The sequence below is a fragment of the Pezoporus occidentalis genome, unplaced genomic scaffold (assembly GCF_034315485.1).
Source record: "Pezoporus occidentalis ecotype Australia unplaced genomic scaffold, CSIRO_AGI_Poc_V1 ctg56, whole genome shotgun sequence".
NCBI classification, from domain to species: domain Eukaryota; kingdom Metazoa; phylum Chordata; class Aves; order Psittaciformes; family Psittacidae; genus Pezoporus; species Pezoporus occidentalis.
The window spans coordinates 1,791,418-1,810,484 of NW_026915899.1; the positions used below are offsets into that span (position 1 = coordinate 1,791,418).

Genomic DNA, 19,067 nt, shown 5'->3' on the forward strand with positions numbered 1-19,067 from the left:
ATCTAAGAGCCAGTTTCTGGATGAGCAGCAGGTATGTAGTGCTATATACCTGTAGCCTTTAACAAGCATCTCTCAAAATTTATCAGAAGCAGTTTATACGTCAGTAATATTTTGTCTACTGAAATACTGACATGCTTGATTGGAGCATCCCAAAGTGTGACCTGGTCATCCGAAGTCCCAAAGCAAACCTATTACATTCCTTTCAGTTGTTAGACAGCATTACATACCTGGTAACCTTTTTTGACTGCTGTCTTTTGATTGCCTTAACCTTTATTAAACTAAATTAGTGATAAAGTTACACAGGGTTCAGCGTATTAGCTCCGGGCCGATACTGAAGGAGGATGGCAGGCAGTGTGAGGTGAAAAGGCAGCAAAAGCTCTTGCTCAAAACTTGCTCATAATGGGAGCATGAGGAATTTCAGTAGTTGCTGAAATTTAAACCATCTCTGCACTTACATAAGACATGCAGACATTTCTTTACATCCACATTTGCTCAAGAGGAAAAAGTACAAGCAGAAATACTAACACTTTTTCCATCTCACTGCTTCCAATGCATATTTTCTGTTAATTTATTAAAAAATAACAAGCATCATTGGCATGTACTTTTTGAACCTCAGGAAAAAATAAACTGCAGTTTTCTGCTTTTTATTAAAAAAACCAACAAAATAAATAAATGCAGCTTGAAGATTTTTATATTCATTATATTCAGAATATGATTTAGAATATTAATATTAATGTTCTAATTACTATTTTATATTACAGTCTTATCTGCACATATCAACCTAGTGCTTGGTTGTTTTTTTTTCTGATATATGTTCCTAAGGATATATAATTTTGATACAGTGGCAGTACTTCTTGCAATTTTACCTGCCAATTTGAAGTGGTAAAAGAGGAATAAGCTTTTTTTAGAGCCAAGAGATTTTTTTGAATTATTAATAATATTTGAATTAATAATAATTCTTAAAGTGAAACATACTATCTCTATCTAAAACTTCTTTGTTAGTGTAACTTGAATTTACAGCTGTTGACAGTGAAAGATTAGTTATCCTACAAATGCTTCTTCTTTGTTTTCTATTTACTTTCCAACTATGCAAAATGTATTGCCTTTTTACTACTTGTTGTCTCTTTTAAAATTTCATTTTAAACTCCACAAGCTCATGTATCATTTTTTTACCTTCTTATCACTTTTGCTTTTCACTGTCTGGTTTGTCCTTCATTGGCTTGGCCTTCCAATACTGTACCTCGTGCTTTTGAAGGCTACAGAAACTTGAGGAAAGCAGTCAAGAAGAAAGAAGGTTGGAATATTTCCCAGGTTTTTAATTACCTGTCATTTCAATTAACTGGTTGTCAAACATGAATAGAAGTTGGGCAGATTTATAAATACTTCAAGAGTAGTTCATTTGGCTTTTCATAATTCTTCCCTGTTCTGACTTGCAACAAGTGTGTTAACTGGAAGAAACCTCTGTTGTGGAATTGAGGTTGACTCTAGGATTTCACAGTGTTGAACAAGTGTTTTGTGGGGAGGTGATGCCTTTGGGAGTTGATATATAGTCAAGTGTATTCCTTTCTTGCATGGACTATATGGAATGAAAGGTGGGAGGAAGGTGCAAGAACTTATATTGTGTGAGATACATAGCAGGCAGCGTATGACAATAGTAGTGCTGGCATCTGAGATCAAGAAGGTCTTGGACCTTCACACCTCAGTTAAGTTTGCTTTTATTTTGGAAATAATGTGGCTGAAGCCTTAACCATTACTTCTGTTCAGTTTCAGACAAAGCAGTACAGAAAGTAGTTGGTCATAGAGCAGTTGAGGGCACTAAAAAGGGAAATAAGGAATCTCTTATTTTTCAGCTGTCTACTCTGATCCAAAAAATCCCCACTGAATTCTTGCAGATGATGTGAATCCACAGATCAATAGCACATAAATTAAGCAGTACAATTCTGCCTGGAAGAGCTGCTGAGAATTTGTGGAAATGAGATTGTTTGGCTCAGTGTTCCCTGTATTCCACATTATGCAATCCTAACCACAATTTTTCATTATTACCCCTGTGGTGTCTAGCCCTGTCCTATCATAATTTCCCATTTGTTGGGGATGACTTTGGGTTTGTGCATGTAGCACTAGAGGGACTGACATTTGGTCTGTGACAATTTACAGAGTGCTATTGATTTTTGAATTTGAATTGTGATGTCTCAAATGTGCATTTAAAACTTCAAAACTCATCCTAATGGGTAATGCACCAAACCTTTAAAACAAAACAAAAAAAGAACCTTGGTGAAATTTGTACAAGGCATCACTACAGTTCAAGTTGCCAAGAGTGGAAAGAATATACAGATACTTGACTTTAGGTTTAGAACCATACTCTGAAAAATGCCCACCATGGAAATAGACTAAAATGTAAACTTAATTGTTGGGAAAATTTCTTTGAGACAGTCTTACTGCAAAAATTCAGTATTTCTCAACTGTCTTTGTTGTAGCAATACCTATTTTGAGCATGTCCTTGTTATCAAAGTAGATAACTGTATGATATTTAAGGTTCATACATAAACTTTCAAATGACTGTTAGCACAGTAGGCTCTGTGAGAGTATAGTAATACCTGTAACACATCCTGTACCTGCACACTGTGGTTTTGTTTTTTTCCTTTGTAAAAGCTATCCTGGGTATACTGCAACTTCATGCAAAATGAGTACTGATCTAGTATATGAAGATGTGTATTCTGGTTCTCCCACTTGTGCAATGTGCCCTAAACCAATCATTAGTATTATTTTGCAAGTAAGTTTAAGAGTAATTAAGCTCTTTTTATCTGTGGGGGTCTGGATATCTTATTATCTGTGGGGGTCTGGAAGTTGCATTTTACCTATGCCCAACCTTTGTCTAACTAAACTTTGCTTTTCATCTTTATTTGGAACTGTAACTTATTGGTTTGGGGGATGGGATGCACATGTCATTTCATTTTGTGAATGTTTTGTCTGTGCCTCTTCTGCTAGTGTTAAAGAGGATAACACAGATAACGAGCAGGAGAAGAGGGATGAAAAAGGTACTTCAGAAAGAGAGAATAATGAATTGGAAGCAGTAAGTATTTAGAAATTTTTGGTTTATTTGTTCATTGTCTAAAGATTTACAAGGGTAATAGGGGGATGGAAAAGTGTGTGCTTCATCATTCTATTTTGTATGCTTTGTAGGAGGAAATTCAGGAAGTAAGCGATCATGAGGATGAAGAAGAGGAAGATGATGAGGATGAAGATGACATGGAAGTTGTTGAAAGCTCAGATGAATCAGATTCCGACTCTGATGAAAAAGGTGATGTCAGTGCGATATTGCGTAGAATTTTACCAATACAGGCTGTCATCCCTTGGGTTTTGGTAGGCAAGATAGAATGTTGCCAACCCACTGTCCATCATTCTATGTGGATTTGATGTCCAGTGAATTATATTTTTTCTATGGTGCTAAAGCATGTAATAGACATTTGGGATCAAGTGTCTCCATTGACATACAGCTTTAAAATTAACCAGAGGCCATCAGGTGTTTGATAACACATTCTTCCTTGGTTAGAATATTCCAAGCGTAAGATTTAAGTCCCAGATTAATTTTATGTAGCTCCCATTCAGCTAATTTGGAAACGGGTAGACTTCAGTTTTGAAAGACTGAAAGTCCATCAGCCTTTCTCATTTTCGTGTGACATGCAAGTTAGGACTGCTGAAGTCAGCACCACCAGCAATCCTTTTATGTGAGCTGGGCCAAATGGGCAAGCTAAGTCTGATTCTTTCTTGTCTGAGAGTCACACAAACCATTAGGAGGAGTTGCAGAGCCTGGAAAAAAATCCTCAACTGCCATCTCTATTCTAGAGCATAAAATCTTAAGCCAAGAAAGTACCTAACTGACTAAGGAAATTCAAGTTTTAAAACCTTAACATATGGGTTAGTCCTTACTTTTTCCTCCTGCTTTTCTCATTCCCTTCACCATTCCACTCCATGACTGAGGTGGCCCTTCTCTCCTCAGAATTTTGGCTGTATCTTTCCAAGAGCTAAAGAAGAGAAAGTCTCCCCTTGCAGTCTGCCAGCAGTTAAATTTTCCTTTTATAACGTGCTGGGTTATTCTGCAGCCCTGATGTATGACTGAAGTCTCACAGCCTTTTGTACAGGAAATGACAGATAGCTGATGTTGAGATTTAAATGTGAATAATTACAACATATATAATTACGTTGGTGATAGTTAGCAACTGTGATCCAGTGAGAGATGCCTTTCCCTACCTCTTTCCCAGTTCTGGGATGGAAAGTGTTTAAGGAGAAGACTTTACCATGACTTGCAGACAAGTTTTGCGTGCTGCATTGTGTTTTGTGTAGAATTCTCCTATGCGCAATTTAGATGTCAGGAAATTACCCTAACATAGGATGTATCTATATGTGATCCTTGCTGTTATTTTAAGAAAAGTCGTAATTTTTAATAACTTTTTTTTAAATTTTAGAAAATTATCAAGCTGACTTGGCAAACATCACCTGTGAAATAGCCATTAAGCAGAAACTGATAGATGAGCTAGAGAACAGCCAGCGAAGGTTGCAAACACTGAAGAAACAATATGAAGAGAAACTAATGATGCTACAGCATAAAATTCGAGACACTCAGCTTGAAAGAGATCAGGTTCTTCAAAACTTGGGTAAGAAATGCATGATCATTTAAATCTAGGTGTTGTGTCAAGAGATACAAGTTGAATTTTTGCTACTTACATTGCTTCCTCTTTCAAATGTGATAAGAAATTACAGAAAGCAGAAGTAGATTTGTCCACACAACACCAGTGAATCAGACTTTACATATTCTAGATTCTACAAGAACTGAGAGATAGTATTCTTTTTAAAAGATACTGCTATTGACAGGTATTTGATTTGGTTCAATAAGCACTTTCAGGATCTTTCCTGTTCTTCCTTCCCTCCTTTCTTTTGATTTGCATAATAATATAGACTAGGATCAGTGGCCTTTCAGAGAGGTTTTGCTGACCAGACATTTTTGAATATGTAACAGTATTGAGATGGAAAACTAACTCTGAGTCAGAGAGTCCTATGCCACAAATAGTTGAACTTTGGGAGAGTCCTGGGGAAAGTGGTTTGGGTTTTTCTTTTTAAAAATATACTATGCATGCTTCATAGTTATACTTTATATATATGCTTTTGTTGTTCTTTTATTCTTCCTTTTTGATTAGTGACAGGAAAGGTATTCTAAGCTTGGTAACTCTTGGGACTGTTGTTATGATCTTTGCAGATATGTGTGAACAAGCATGTATGTATCTGTGTCTTCAGGTGCTCAAGTATTTGTTGTCTAGTGCAAAGAAATCAGGAGAGTGTTAACACTTGATCTGTTATCCAAGAACACACAAGGTGGAAAGTATGAAGCAGTGCAGATGACAGGAGATAGAGGCAAATTAAGTTTTTCAAAGGTATTGCAGGTAATGCTAAAAGCAGAGGAAGCGGTGATCTGCTGTGGCTGGCAAAAGAAAATATCTGGAACAAAAGCATATTAAGAATTCCTTTTTGCTCTAGGTTCTGTAGAGACCTATTCAGAAGAAAAGGCAAAAAAAATCAAGTCAGAATATGAAAAGAAACTTCAAGCCATGAATAAAGAACTGCAGAGACTTCAAACAGCACAAAAGGAACATGCACGATTGCTTAAAAATCAGTCTCAATATGAAAAGCAACTGAAGAAACTGCAGCAGGAAGTGACAGAGATGAAGAAAACCAAGGTATAGTTCAGTATATTGAATTGTTGTACAATGAGTGTCTACTGAAAAATGGGTTGAAATTTCTTGTGTGTTTATCTGCCAGGTAACCATTCTTACTGTCAGCTGCTTGAAAGTCTGAAAACGGAAAAGATAAGATATGAAGACTAGGCGGTTCCTTGGGGAGAGGGGTGGCTTTGAAGTTTAATGAACAGAAATTACAGTATCAAACATAGAGAAGCTTGAACTGCTTTTTAGCTTCAGCACTGAGTGAAGAAGACAGAGATGGCAGAAGTAGATTGCTAAAAGCATGTAATATACTGGAAGATGGCAGTTTGAAGAGGAAACCCCATATGAGTGGGGGCAGGGAACAGCGCTTGAGTATAAGCTTTTCTAAATGATGACCTCTTTACAGGTTCGCTTGATGAAACAAATGAAAGAAGAGCAGGAGAAAGCTAGAATGACTGAGTCTAGAAGAAACAGAGAAATCGCACAGCTTAAAAAGGAACAACGCAAACGAGAGGTGATTTGCCACATAAGAACTTTCATTTGGAATAAACAGATCATTATGATGATCATCTGCTTGCAGGCACACACCATGTGTATATGCACTCACTAAGGCAGACATGTACCCATATATTTTTACCAGTCAAAATGCACATTAATTCACTTTGACATCTATGATAATTTGGTTCCTACCTTCTGGTGATAACTACAAGAGAAAATAGAAGGCTTATTGAGTATGATTAAGTATATCAGTATTATTGTATTAATGAATCTTTACAAAACTTATTGCTACCACCTTGCTTGCGTGCAAATATTCTTTTTTGATAGGGATTTGGTTTAGTGAAACACTTTTTTTCATTCTGCACTAGAAAAAGCAAGAAGCTATTGTGACTTGACCACTTGATGTCACGACAGTTTTGAAAACTTTTATTAGTGTATAAGGGTCTCTTTCTTATGCAATACAGTCCTTGTGTCAGATAGTAGAAAAAAATATCATGTGCTATTTGTATTTTTCTACAGCATCAGCTCAAACTTCTAGAAGCTCAGAAAAGAAATCAAGAAGTTATCTTACGCCGCAAAACTGAAGAGGTATTGTGGTATAAAAAAGCCCCAATAATTCATCTTTGAAACCAGAATGATTCTGTATTCCTGTGAGTTAGAATGCAGCTTTGGGGAGAGGTAATGGTGTCTTTGCCCTCCATTTCAGGTCACAGCCCTTCGTCGGCAAGTAAGGCCTCTGTCTGATAAAGTGGCTGGAAAAGTAAGTCGAAAGCTGAGTCTGCCTGAGCATCCTATGCAGGAAGCAAGTTCTAGCTCATCAGTTGAGCATGATGGTTCAAGAACAGCAGTGCAGCAGAAAATGAGAATTCCTGTTGCAAGGGTTCAAGCATTATCTGTAACTGCAACAAATGGAACAGGGTAAGGGCTGAAATGGTTTGGTACTGTCTTATGGGAAATGAAAATGACATTCACTTTCTAGAAGATAATATGATGGTAACACTTATTGCAGTAGTTATTTTTCAAACTATTGTCATGTAATGCTCATAAAATGGACAGTTTACCATTATCAAATGCAATTTCAGTTTTGTGGCTTTATGACTGTGTGGGATAATATATAATGGCATTAAAGGACAAATCACATTAAGAAACCCCAAAATGTCAAGATTCAGTTAATTTGTTCTTAAAAAGAACTCTCCTTGGTGGTTCAATCCTGCAGTGTTCTTAAGTACAAAGAAAAATTAGTCAGAAAACACAATCCAGTATATTAACCACTGTGTTTTGAAGCCTATCTCCTTGTTAAATAGAGGAAAACTGTTGGGGTAGGATTCAATTTCATGGTGCATCATACAAGATGCCAGTGTTTTATACCTGTTTTTCAAGTGCAGTATATTAGAGTGCAGTAGAGTTCAGGGCTGGGTGTAGGTATCTGTTCTGGTGCAGTGAAAAGCTGCAAGAAGTTCTGCAAGAAACTTAAATCGTCCATGAAAAATATTCTGGCCTGATCACTTCTACAGTCAAATGTGTAACTGGACTATTTCAGACTTAGGTGTTTCTCTTGAATTTGTCACAGAAAGAAATATCAGCGAAAAGCAGTGACAAGCAGAGTTTATTCCTCAAAGGCAGCCAGGATGAAGTGGCAGTTACTTGAACGCAGAGTGACTGATATCATTATGCAGAGGATGACCATTTCCAATATGGAGGCAGATATGAACAGGTTACTTACGGTGCGTGATCTCCTATTCACTGTTGGCCGTATCAACATAGTAAATAGAGAGCAGTGCATTTATGTTTGCTGTAAATAAATTGCTTTGGTGGTAGCACAGGCAAAGTGACTTGGAATCCATTGCAATTAATGAATATGCTCTTAACAAATCCAGTAAACATTTGAACCATGTAGTTATTGTGCTTACTAAGAATTAAAAAGCACATTAAAGGTGTCACATGGAAATATATTAATATATTCACCTGCATAACTTCCTGTAGATATCATGATACGTTAAAGTATAACAAGGAAAAGAAAACAAAAAAGGGCACTTAAGTACCCTAAGTGTTTGCTAATTCCTTTTTAAATGAAATTATGTCTTTGGGGAAAACAGCAACGTGAAGAACTTACAAAAAGAAGAGAAAAGCTTTCAAAGAAGAGGGAGAAGCTCATCAAGGATGGGGGTGGCAGTGAAGCAGATAGAAATGTCCAAAACATAAATGAAGAGATGGAATCACTAACTGCAAATATAGACTATATTAATGACAGCATTTCCGACTGCCAAGCAAACATTATGCAAATGGAGGAAGCAAAGGTAGGTCAAATATTAATGCAAAAATAATAAAATGGGGAAAAGGCAACTGTTAGCCTTGAAGATGTTCTTATTTAGAAATTAGTATTGCTTTGGCTGTATAATTATTGACCCAGGAGGTGAGAATTGGTGAAGTCTGAAATGAAGAATTTTTATTTAACTGAACTTTCAGATCTGAGTTTTAGTGTTAATAGTGTAATTCAAGTTAAGCTTGCAAAGCATTTACATGTTGAAGCTGATGCTTTCTATTCTGCTGGCATTAAATTATATAATCTTGGAGCTGGAGGCTAACAGCTTGTATCTTCTTTCTGCATCTGTTCATATGCTTCCACTCCCTTGTATTTTTTTGTATACTTTAAATCCATCTAAATATTTTTGTATGTGAGAATTTACGTTAATTTTTTAGTTTGCATTTTAGTATATTTTCAATTATGGAACAGTGGCTTTCTGTACAGTGTTTTGTGGTGACTTTTCAAATAGTAATTGTCTATATTACGATTGAAAAAGAAATCTCAGTATTACCAAAGGCAGTGAAATCCAAATGTAGTGTCACGATTTAAGCCCAGCCGTAACTCGGAACCACGCAGCCACTCTTCCTCTCCCCCCTTCCTCCCCCCTGCTCCCAGAGGACTGGGGAGGAGAATCGAAAGAATATAACTCCTGTGGGCTGAGATAAGAACTGTCCAGTAACTAAGGTATAACATAAACCACTGCTGCTACCACCAATAATAATAATGATAAGGGAAATAACAAGAGAAGAGAATACAACTGCTCACCACTCGCCAACCAATACCCAGCCAGACCCGAGCAGTGATCTAACCCTTAAGGGTAACTGTCCCCGGTTTATATACTGGGCATGACGTGCTGTGGTATGGAATACCTCTTTGGTTAGTTTGGGTCAGGTGTCCTGTCTCTGCTTCCTCCTGGCTTCCCCTCCTCCCTGGCAGAGCATGAGACTCACAAAGTCCTTGGTCAGAGTAAACATTACTGGGCAGCAACTGAAAACGTCGGTGTTATCAGCGCTGTTCCCAGGCTGAAAGTCAAAAACACAGCACTGCACCAGCTACTAAGAAGGAGAAAAAATGACTGCCACTGCTGAACGCAGGACATGTGGAAACTCTTATAATGTGCATCATACCTTACATGATCCAGCAAAAGGAATTTACCACATACAATCTCCTAGGTATCTTGGCACATAGTTATCTGAACTGTAATACTTATCCATATTTTTATGTGGCAGCCCTCTCCCACCTTGGGCTAATCTGAGCTTTAATGCATGTTACATCACCAGCAGCTTCTACTGTTTTGCTCACATAAGAGTTTCTTGAATTTTGTACAGTACAGTTCAAGATTATAGGACTTAATCAGTAAAGAAGTAGTGAACACAAAAGACTTAATAATTCTAAAGGATGCCAGAGTGCTTAATGCTGACAGAGAATAATCTGAAGAAAAATGAGGAAATGAGGGGGAGAATCCTTCAAATGTATGAAAGCTTCAGACAGCGCAAAATTGCACTTATTTCTGCATCCACTGTGACAAGCTTAACTTGTAGAAAGGAGTCTGAGTTGGAGGTTGTAAAGTGGGAGAGGAACTGTGGCACTGGAAGAGACTGGGAAGCCAGCAGAGTCTGTACTGTGTGGTGCTTTGGAAAAGAAATCTTTCAGGTGTGGTTTAGAGGTAGTAAGGGATGAGCTGGATGATACTGCAGCATTTTCACTTTTTCTGTTTTCAGTGTTTCCTGTAGTGATTTTCACACTGACTGTTTTTACTGCTCCAAACATAGGAAGAAGGAGAGACCTTGGATGTAACGGCAGTGATTAATGCTTGCACTTTGACAGAAGCTCGATATTTGCTTGATCACTTCCTCACAATGGGTATCAATAAGGTAATTCATTAAGTGAAATAGGTATATGCCATGTACCAGGACCAGAGCTGTGCTGACATAAAGGCTGATCAATGTGCATTAGACAAAGCAAAGCTGGTCAATGCTATGGAGTCACGTGGGTTCTCAGTGTGAAAGCCCTTGAGATCCATTGTCCCCTTCAATCTGTTGCCTGTTCTTCAGCCCCTGGTAGATCCTATTTTACTGTACTAAGTACCTCATGCTGTTCCTGTAAGAGCACTAACTTTTTGTAATCAGATCAGTCTCTTCTTGTGTTTTTCAACAAGCTCCTAAAGAGTGCTCAGGGGATCTTTCTTTTAAGATTGGCTCAGCCACTTAAATATGAGCTTTTAAAAAATGTGGTTTAAGATGCATATTGATGCATGGCATGCTAAAGTCAGACTTATACTTTTGAATAGAGCAATAGGGGTTCTTTCTGAAAGCCCTGGGGAGTTCTATTTTCAAAATGAATGTTTGGCAGTTTATAACCCAGTGCACAGAGGTAATTGTTGCTGCCTTTTTTTGGGGGGCCATACTTAATATCTATTACTTAGAATTAAACTTAGCTAGAGGTATTAAAGATAACAGGAAGGGATTCTACAGGTACATAGCAAATAAAAAACAGACTAGGGAGAATGTAGGCCCCCTCAGGAAGCTCTCGGGAGAGCTGGCTACACAGGATTTGGAAAAGACTGAGGTTCTGAATGGCTTTTTTGCTTCAGTCTTCACTGGTAAATGCTCTGACCACACCACCCAAGTCTGGGAAGGCAGACGCAGGGACTGTGAGAATGAAGACCTTGGGCCCATTGTAGGAGAGGAACTGATTCGAGACCATCTTAAAAATCTGAATGTGCACAAGTCCATGGGACCTGATGAAATCCATCTGCGGGTCCTGAAGGAGCTGGCGAATGAAATTACAAAGCCGCTGGCCATCATATTTGAGAAATCATGGCAGTCAGGTGAAGTTCCCGATGACTGGAAAAAGGGAAATATAACCCCCATTTTCAAGAAGGGGAAAATGGATGACCCGGGGAATTATAGACCAGTCAGTCTCACCTCTGTGCCTGGCAAAATCTTGGAGCAGATTCTCCTGGCAGGCATGCTTAGGCACATGAAAATCAACAAGGTGCTTGGTGGTGGCCTTCTATGATGGGGCTACAGAACTGAGGGACAGGGGTAGAGCAGTTGATGTCATCTACCTGGACTTGTGCAAAGCGTTCGACACTGTCCCACACGACATCCTTGTCTCTAAACTGGAGAGACATCAATTTGATGGATGGACCACTCGGTGGATAAAGAACTGGCTGGATGGCCACATGGAAAGCGTTGTGGTCAATGGCTCAATGTCCGGCTGGAGACCAGTAACGAGTGGTGTCCCTCAGGGATCGGTGTTGGGATCGGTCTTGTTTAACATCTTTGTTGCTGACATGGACAGTGGGATTGAGTGCGCCCTCAGCAAGTTTGCCGATGACACCAAGCTGTGTGGTTCGGTTGATACGCTGGAGGGAACGAATGCCATCCACAGGGACCTTGACACGCTTGTGAGGTGGGCTGATGCCAACTTCATGAAGTTTAACCATGTCAAGTGCAAGGTCCTACACCTGGGTCAGAGCAATCCCAGGCACAGCCACAGGTTGGGCAGAGAAGAGATTCAGAGCAGCCCTGCGGAGAAGGACTTGGGGGTGTTGGTTGATGAGAAAATGAACATGGGGTGGCAGTGTGCGCTTGCAGCCCAGAAAGCCAACCGTATCCTGGGCTGCATCAAGAGGAACGTGACCAGCAGGTTGAAGGAGGTGATCCTGGCCCTCTACTCTGCTCTTGTGAGACCTCGCTTGGAGTACTGTGTGCAGTTCTGGTGTCCTCAACATAAAAAGGACATGGAACTGTTGGAACAAGTCCAGAGAAGGGCCACAGGGATGATCAGGGGACTGGAGCACCTCCTGTATGAAGACAGGCTGAGAAAGTTGGGGCTGTTCAGCCTGGAGAAGAGAAGGCTGCATGGAGACCTCATAGCAGCCTTCCAGTATCTGAAGGGGGCCTGTAGGAATGCTGGAGAGGGACTCTTCATTAGGGACTGTAGTGATAGGACAAGTGGTAACAGGTTAAAACTTAAACAGGGGAAGTTTAGGTTGGATATAAGAAGGAAATCCTTTCCTGTTAGGGTGGTGAGGCACTGGAATGGGTTGCCCAGGGAGGTTGTGAATGCTCCATCCCTGGCAGTGTTCAAGACCAGGTTGGACGAGGCCTTGGGTGATATGATTTAGAGTAAGGTGTCCCTGCCCATGGCAGGGGTTTGGAACTAGATGATCTTAAGGTTCTTTCCAACCCTAACGATTCTATGATTCTATGATCATTGAATCAAATGAAGATTTCAAGTATATTGCAGTCAATCACATTGCCTTATGCAAGTTTCAGTCTTCTGCCTTTTTTTTTTTTTTCAGCCCCTGGGTGGGTCAGATGGATACCCAATACCCAGAGTTAAAACGAGGAAAGTGCCCCTGACTTACTATGTTAACAATTTCTCCTTATCATGATATAAAAGCTCTATTATGTTAAGGTGTTTCTCCTCTTTCTGATATGTAATTTAGTGTGTAGAAACACTAAAGGTATGGGTTTTTTTTCCCAAAATTTACCCTGCCTGCTATCTATTCTGTTGTTTGTTTCCATGCAAAATGTGTTTGTTTGTATATTGGTTTAGCTCATGATAAAATCAGAACCAAATGTGTAAGTCCATATTACTACACTTCTCAAGTGCTAATGTGTAAGTCGAGTGCTAGCATTTTTCCCTTAATTTTTCCCTACCGTTTCCTCTTATTGGAAACCATTTTCTGTAAATTTTCTTGCCTGCATTTTCTACAACTAAAGTACTCTTGCCCATGCATGCATCTAAGGAGTTCCCTTAGAATGGATTCTCTCTTAAGTTAGGCCATGAGATCTGTCATCCACAGCTTAAAGTTCACTGTGTGATTCTGTAGGGAGAATTATGGTTCTGGGGTGGTACTGGGGTTTTTTGGTGGGTTTTTCTTGTGGTGGGTTTCCTCCCTCCCCACCCTTCCCTTTTGTTCTAGAGTATGATAACTAATAATTAAAACTACTTGCATTTGAAAACGGGTGTTGATTTTTCAGATGCTCACTACTCTTAAATGCAGTCTATGAATTGTACTTGGGAGTTATGTCCAACTTGGCCACTAAATACATATTTGCAGGGCAGAGTCTGAGGAACACAAGGTAAATGAATGTTTAATGACTCTAACAAAAAGAAAAAGGCCTGTAGCTGACACCTGCTCTTTAGGCTGTGAGGGGAAGATTGCAATGTGTAGTTTTTAAAAAAAGTAAGGAAAGAATGGTGTTAAAGCATTTGACATCTTTTCCTTTCTTTATCTCTCCCAGGGTCTCCAAGCAGCTCAGAAAGAAGCTCAGATCAAAGTTCTTGAAGGACGCCTTAAGCAGACAGAAATTACTAGTGCTACTCAAAACCAACTGCTCTTTCACATGCTAAAAGAAAAAGCTGAGTTAAATCCTGAACTCGATGCTTTGCTGGGTCATGCTTTGCAAGGTAATTCTATCATCCTGTATTCTGAGTAGTCAGCTGCATGTCGTGTTTGCCTCTCATGCATGCTGTACTGGGCATTCTAGGCTATTTCTTTCCTGAATAGATGCTGTATTGTAACATCTTAAACGCTATTTCACAATTGATGTGCATGTATGTCATTTTTTTGTTATATCCCCTTGGCAGTAAAATGTAGGAATTAAAGAGGGTTTTTAATTATTGAGACTTTTAAAATTCAAATAATATGCTTGTTATTTTTACAAAAGACTTTGCATTTACAATTTGGTATTTTTTTAACTTCTGATTATGAAATTCTAAATATGCAGTTCTGTTCAATCCTGTTCAAATGGCATCATATGTCTATTACGGCATCTATTCTACTACTTACGAGATGATATTAAGAAAAATTTAGAAAACATTTGGGTACTTTTGTTTTATTTCTTTTTATAAATGGATATGTTTTGATTGGAATGTTGCTTTTGTTTCCTTGTTGCTGTTATTTACACAGACCTAGATAGCATACAGCTGGGTAAGTATGTTTAGCTTTCTGTGTACTGTACAGCTGCATGAGTTACTAATTCATTCATGTTCACTAACTGGTGCATCTTAGAATTCGTGAGCGTGTGAAGTTTGCATGAACTATACTGTAAAAGTGCTCATTATCGTGAGATTACAGAGCATTTCTTCCTTTCCAAAAGCACCCACAGCCCTCATGTTAGATTTGTCAGATAAGTGACCACAGTAAGCAGATTTGTATTTGCATTTTGTGACTTGCTGCTTATGAAGCCATATAGTATGTTCAGACTACATAAAGCTATTTTATGATTACTACTGCTCTAGTTGTGACAAATCCTGCTCGTCTATTTAGATCTGAAAATAAAGTAATCCTTAACATGCAGGTCACTTCTAACCTGTTGCAGATAGCTCATTTTGTAGTGTAAGTATGGTACAGAATGCAGAATATATCTCACTTTTTCAGTTTGGTTTAGTTACTGATTTTTGTGTTGAGTCTATTGTTGCTTTCAAATGATTCCCAAGCAAATTACACCTATTTTCTCACCTCCACAAAATCAGATGTGTTTGAAAGCTGAAAAAAATTTCTGATGTCAGCAACAATTCCTTTTGCATTGTCTTGTGTTCCTTCTAATCCCATGATGCTGTCCTCTGCTAGTTTGCATAGGCATCTGAAATATTTCAAAAGCACAAGACTGCCTGAAAGTGTATATAGATCACCGTCTAGTGTAAGCTGCTGAGAGCTTTGCCAGCTTCCTGACAGGTGACACCTGAAATCCATGTCAGGGTATCTTGCTGCATACAGCCAGTTTTTAGTCAGGAACCTCGGTGGTTAATATTACAGCACATGTAAAATAGACTCTTAGTGTACGTGCATGTGTGTGTTCATCCTGTTGGGGTGAGAGCAATGTTTCTCCAGCCAGGAAATTAGCGTTGTTTTTTCTTTAGCTTTGGACAGGCTTTTACCTATTAACAGCATCTGGAGCAGTGAAAAGACACTAACTAAATGCATTGAAACAGTATCTCCATAAAGATTTTGTAGTGTATATCTCATTAAAGAAACTTTATAACACTTTGCAAGCATGAATTAAGGCTTTCAAACTATCTAAACCCCTCAGGACTATGCTAATGCTTTATATGAAGGAAACTTTACTGTGGGTGTATCTTGGCTGAATATGCTGAACTAACCTCAGTCCACACTGAAATCCAAACTGTTGATAGTCTCTGTTCTATAGGTCACTAGTGGCTATACCTTTTGAGCTGCAGGAAGTTCAGACACAGTTATAGTGAGGTTTTAAGGCTGGGACTGCCAGCAGGATAGTAGGGACTCTGGTGCAAGGGCTCCCTGGTTGGTAACCTGACATGATTCCCAAAGGTGGAAGTGTGCGCAGCATCAGGTCCTGAGACCAGTTTCACCAGGATGCTTGACAGCTTGGTAGCAGTACCAAGCCAGCCCCATCCTGAGCAGAGTGGTTGAACTTCCAATGTGCTTGTGAACTGTTCCCTTGATGTCAACTTTCAGCTCTGATACCTTTAGAAGTTGTTAGCCATTTGAATATGCTTGGCTTGAAAAAGTTTGGTTATTCCCCACTGTAGTTGTGCACCTGCATTCAAGCGCAGACTTAAAGGGTTCAGACTGCAGGAAAGTACATCGTCAGGTTTAGACCCTTTGAATGGGCTTTGATTGCACACCTGTCTTGTTTGTGAATGAACTATCTGCCATTCACTATCCTATCTGCTCTTGTGAAGAGTTAAAATGACCATGAATTGAGTCCTGAGTATTGCTGGAGGGACTCCTTTCCAAAGAATTGTAGGAGTTGCTTTTCCTCCCTACCTGTGACATCTGGACATTCATGGATGTGATTAAAAACCATCTATATGCAGATCTCTGGATGAACTGTGCCGGTGTACTGTGTTGTACTGGTACTGTCTGGTTGCCTCTGCAGGAGCATGAAGCCAAATAATCAGAAAAGCTCCCCGCTGTTCTTCAGTCAGTGATCTATCAGCAGTCATCTCTGCTGCTCCTCACAAGCAATACTGCCTTTACTAACTGCATTGCTCCTGTCATCTTTTCTCACTTGTGACTTCTTGCAGAATCTTGCTCTTCTGCCTCTTCTATTTCTTTTTGTTGATTCTATATGCTGGCTTCTACCTGGGGACTTTGTGCAGTCTTCCTGTGCTGAACTGCAGATAAACTGAAGAAAAACATCAAACGTGTCAGGTCACATCAGTGTGAGCCTACAAATAAAATCCCATCTTTTGGGGCCATCCCACACTTCCTGCTTTGTTATCTGTTAAAGCTTATTGCAAATTCTGTATGAGAAAGGGATGAAGTAACACCACTGTAGTATGAATCCTATATTTAAAAAAATACATTGATGCTAATTTTGTGCCTTGCTAGAAGAAGCAGTACTCTAGATCCCCACTTCTGCAGGAGACATAGAATGATAACGTGTATAGAAAAGGTTTACTATGGGCTCAGATCTAGGACAGAACAAAAAAGAAAATTGAGTGCTATTCCTGTGACCCTACTTTCTTTATAATGTTGTTAAAACTAATAAAGCAGTTGAGTACCTCAAAAGTGCATTGTTGGTGCTGGTGCTAAATTGACATATGGTTTTGACTTTTCCAGGAAACATTTTTAGATGTAGCATACATTAGAAGGCAGTATTTCTCTTTTCTTCGTTCCTTCTCAGAGTTCAACTGGAAACTGTATATTTTTCTTTGATTTCTGCAAAGCACGAACTTGCACTTAAAACATATATATGGGCAAACCTGTTTTTAATATGGGTGCCAAGTATATTGAGTCTGTGCATTACAAATGGTATATGCTTTCTTGCAGATAGCAAGTCCACAAATTTAAAGCATCTCTAATAATAAAGAAGAGATGTAACGTCATTAGAAGCTTATTTATTCATTAAAATTTCATGAGTATGTTAGAAAATAAGGGACTCCACTTTTAGGAATATGTTACTGATGTCCTTAAGCTGTGCTTAAAATAATAAAATTCAAATTAGAGTGTTTGGTTTCGCAACAGTTTGCAACTGATTGTACGTGTGCCCTGGACTGGTTGTCGCAGCTTAATGTTTTGCACTGTTTGCATGCAGACATGTTGATCTGATGTTTGACAGTGTCCGTGTGTGGCATGCATGCTAGTTTTGTCTCTTGAGAACAGGTTTGTGTACCCATTTTACCTCAGGAGTATTCCTACTGAACAGCTTCATTTTATAGTTAACTTCAATACAATTAATCTCTTTTTAGGAAGCAGTTCTATAGAACTAAGTGGTGGCATCATCCTGTTTTGAAACCTAAATGCCTTATATACTAAGAAAGTTCTTGCTTCTTGTCAGCCCAAATGATACCGCTCAATATAAGCTGAGGCTGAGCCCCAGCTTGCTAGCTAGTTAAAAGTAGAATGTTTTTCATTATAACCAGACTGATTCTGGCTTAGAGCAAGAAGATTACAGAAAAAGGAGAGGGAGAGACATCCTTACTTGTCCATTGATTTACATCCTGCCTCTTCTATGTCTTGCAGTTAATTTCATTTACTGTATCTTTTTTTTTCCTTCCAGTTTTGCTTCTAGAATTTCTCTGGCTTTCTGTCATCCCCGTGGCTCTGCTACAACAGATAGAGGACCACATTTGGCATAGTATGCCTAGGTGTATGATTTATTTAGCTTGTGTGAAAAACTTAGTTTAGACATCAGGAAAATTCAGTGGGGACTGGCTAGCAAATAGTCAAGATACTTTGAAAATCTCTACCTTTTTAATGCTTTTGATGTATGTATTCATCTACATTCAACATTGTCAGAGCTGTTTTGTATAGCGCTTAAAACCTGCAAGTCCTCTTTTAGATGGACAGGCTAACATAATTCTCTTGGAAATTTTCTAGAAAATTTGGAAGACAGTACTGATGAGGATGCCCCATTGCATAGTCCTGGAACAGAAGGAAGGTGAGCAGTCTTTGTTAGCAGGTAAATGGGTTTGGTTCTAGAAAAATTACTGTCTTTGTAATGCAACATGTATCTACTACAAGATACCTCTGATATGGTTTCATTATACTTTGCATATAATTTCAGTAAAGAATCAAATAAAAATACACATTCTGAAAAACTATTTTCTTTCTAACTATAATGCAATTTTTCTTTTAGTTCACTGTCTTCTGATCTTTTGAAGCTCTGCGGTGAAGTCAAACCCAAAAGCAAGGTAGGCTGTATGATGATGATTCACCTGCACATCTTTTAAATGATTCTATGATTCTATAATAATTGACTTTTATAGTACCTTCTGGAGAATGCTCTTGTTTTGCTCTAGAGACATTAATGAAGACATGTAAAAGGTGAACTTGACATACAGTTCATGTGATTGGTATGTAATATGCTTTTGTGTGACACTTCTGTCTGAGAAGCAGTGATAAAAATACACTTTTCCAGTATTTTGTGGTAGAATTTTTACAGTTTTAGAAAAAGATATATTGTTCCACTCACTGATTATTTGTTTCTCTGCTCACAGAAGCATAAACCAAGTTTGCGAAGTACATAGGAGCTTAGCCTGCACTCTTCTAACTGTAGTTGGCTTTGGAGGACTATCTCTAGGTGGCTGTTGCATTATTGGTA

At 38.8% G+C, this 19,067-nt stretch overlaps 1 protein-coding gene across 10 annotated transcripts in view; it reads left to right on the plus strand.

Moving 5' to 3' along the window:
* KIF21A (kinesin family member 21A) overlaps window positions 1–19,067 on the plus strand; it is a 94,475-nt gene that overhangs the window by 53,763 nt on the left and 21,645 nt on the right. For 5 of the 10 annotated variants that reach the window (XM_062638314.1, XM_062638316.1, XM_062638322.1 and 2 more), the window contains 15 exons: window positions 1,256–1,294; window positions 2,986–3,070; window positions 3,181–3,298; window positions 4,464–4,652; window positions 5,530–5,729; window positions 6,121–6,228; window positions 6,732–6,800; window positions 6,919–7,130; window positions 7,783–7,936; window positions 8,309–8,509; window positions 10,290–10,391; window positions 13,779–13,944; window positions 14,447–14,467; window positions 18,344–18,404; window positions 18,603–18,657. In XM_062638314.1, coding sequence (XP_062494298.1) covers window positions 1,256–1,294; window positions 2,986–3,070; window positions 3,181–3,298; window positions 4,464–4,652; window positions 5,530–5,729; window positions 6,121–6,228; window positions 6,732–6,800; window positions 6,919–7,130; window positions 7,783–7,936; window positions 8,309–8,509; window positions 10,290–10,391; window positions 13,779–13,944; window positions 14,447–14,467; window positions 18,344–18,404; window positions 18,603–18,657 — 1,780 coding nt within the window. The remainder of the gene's footprint in view (window positions 1–1,255; window positions 1,295–2,985; window positions 3,071–3,180; window positions 3,299–4,463; window positions 4,653–5,529; window positions 5,730–6,120; window positions 6,229–6,731; window positions 6,801–6,918; window positions 7,131–7,782; window positions 7,937–8,308; window positions 8,510–10,289; window positions 10,392–13,778; window positions 13,945–14,446; window positions 14,468–18,343; window positions 18,405–18,602; window positions 18,658–19,067) is intronic. The other 5 variants (XM_062638317.1, XM_062638324.1, XM_062638318.1 and 2 more) reach the window with 3 other exon arrangements.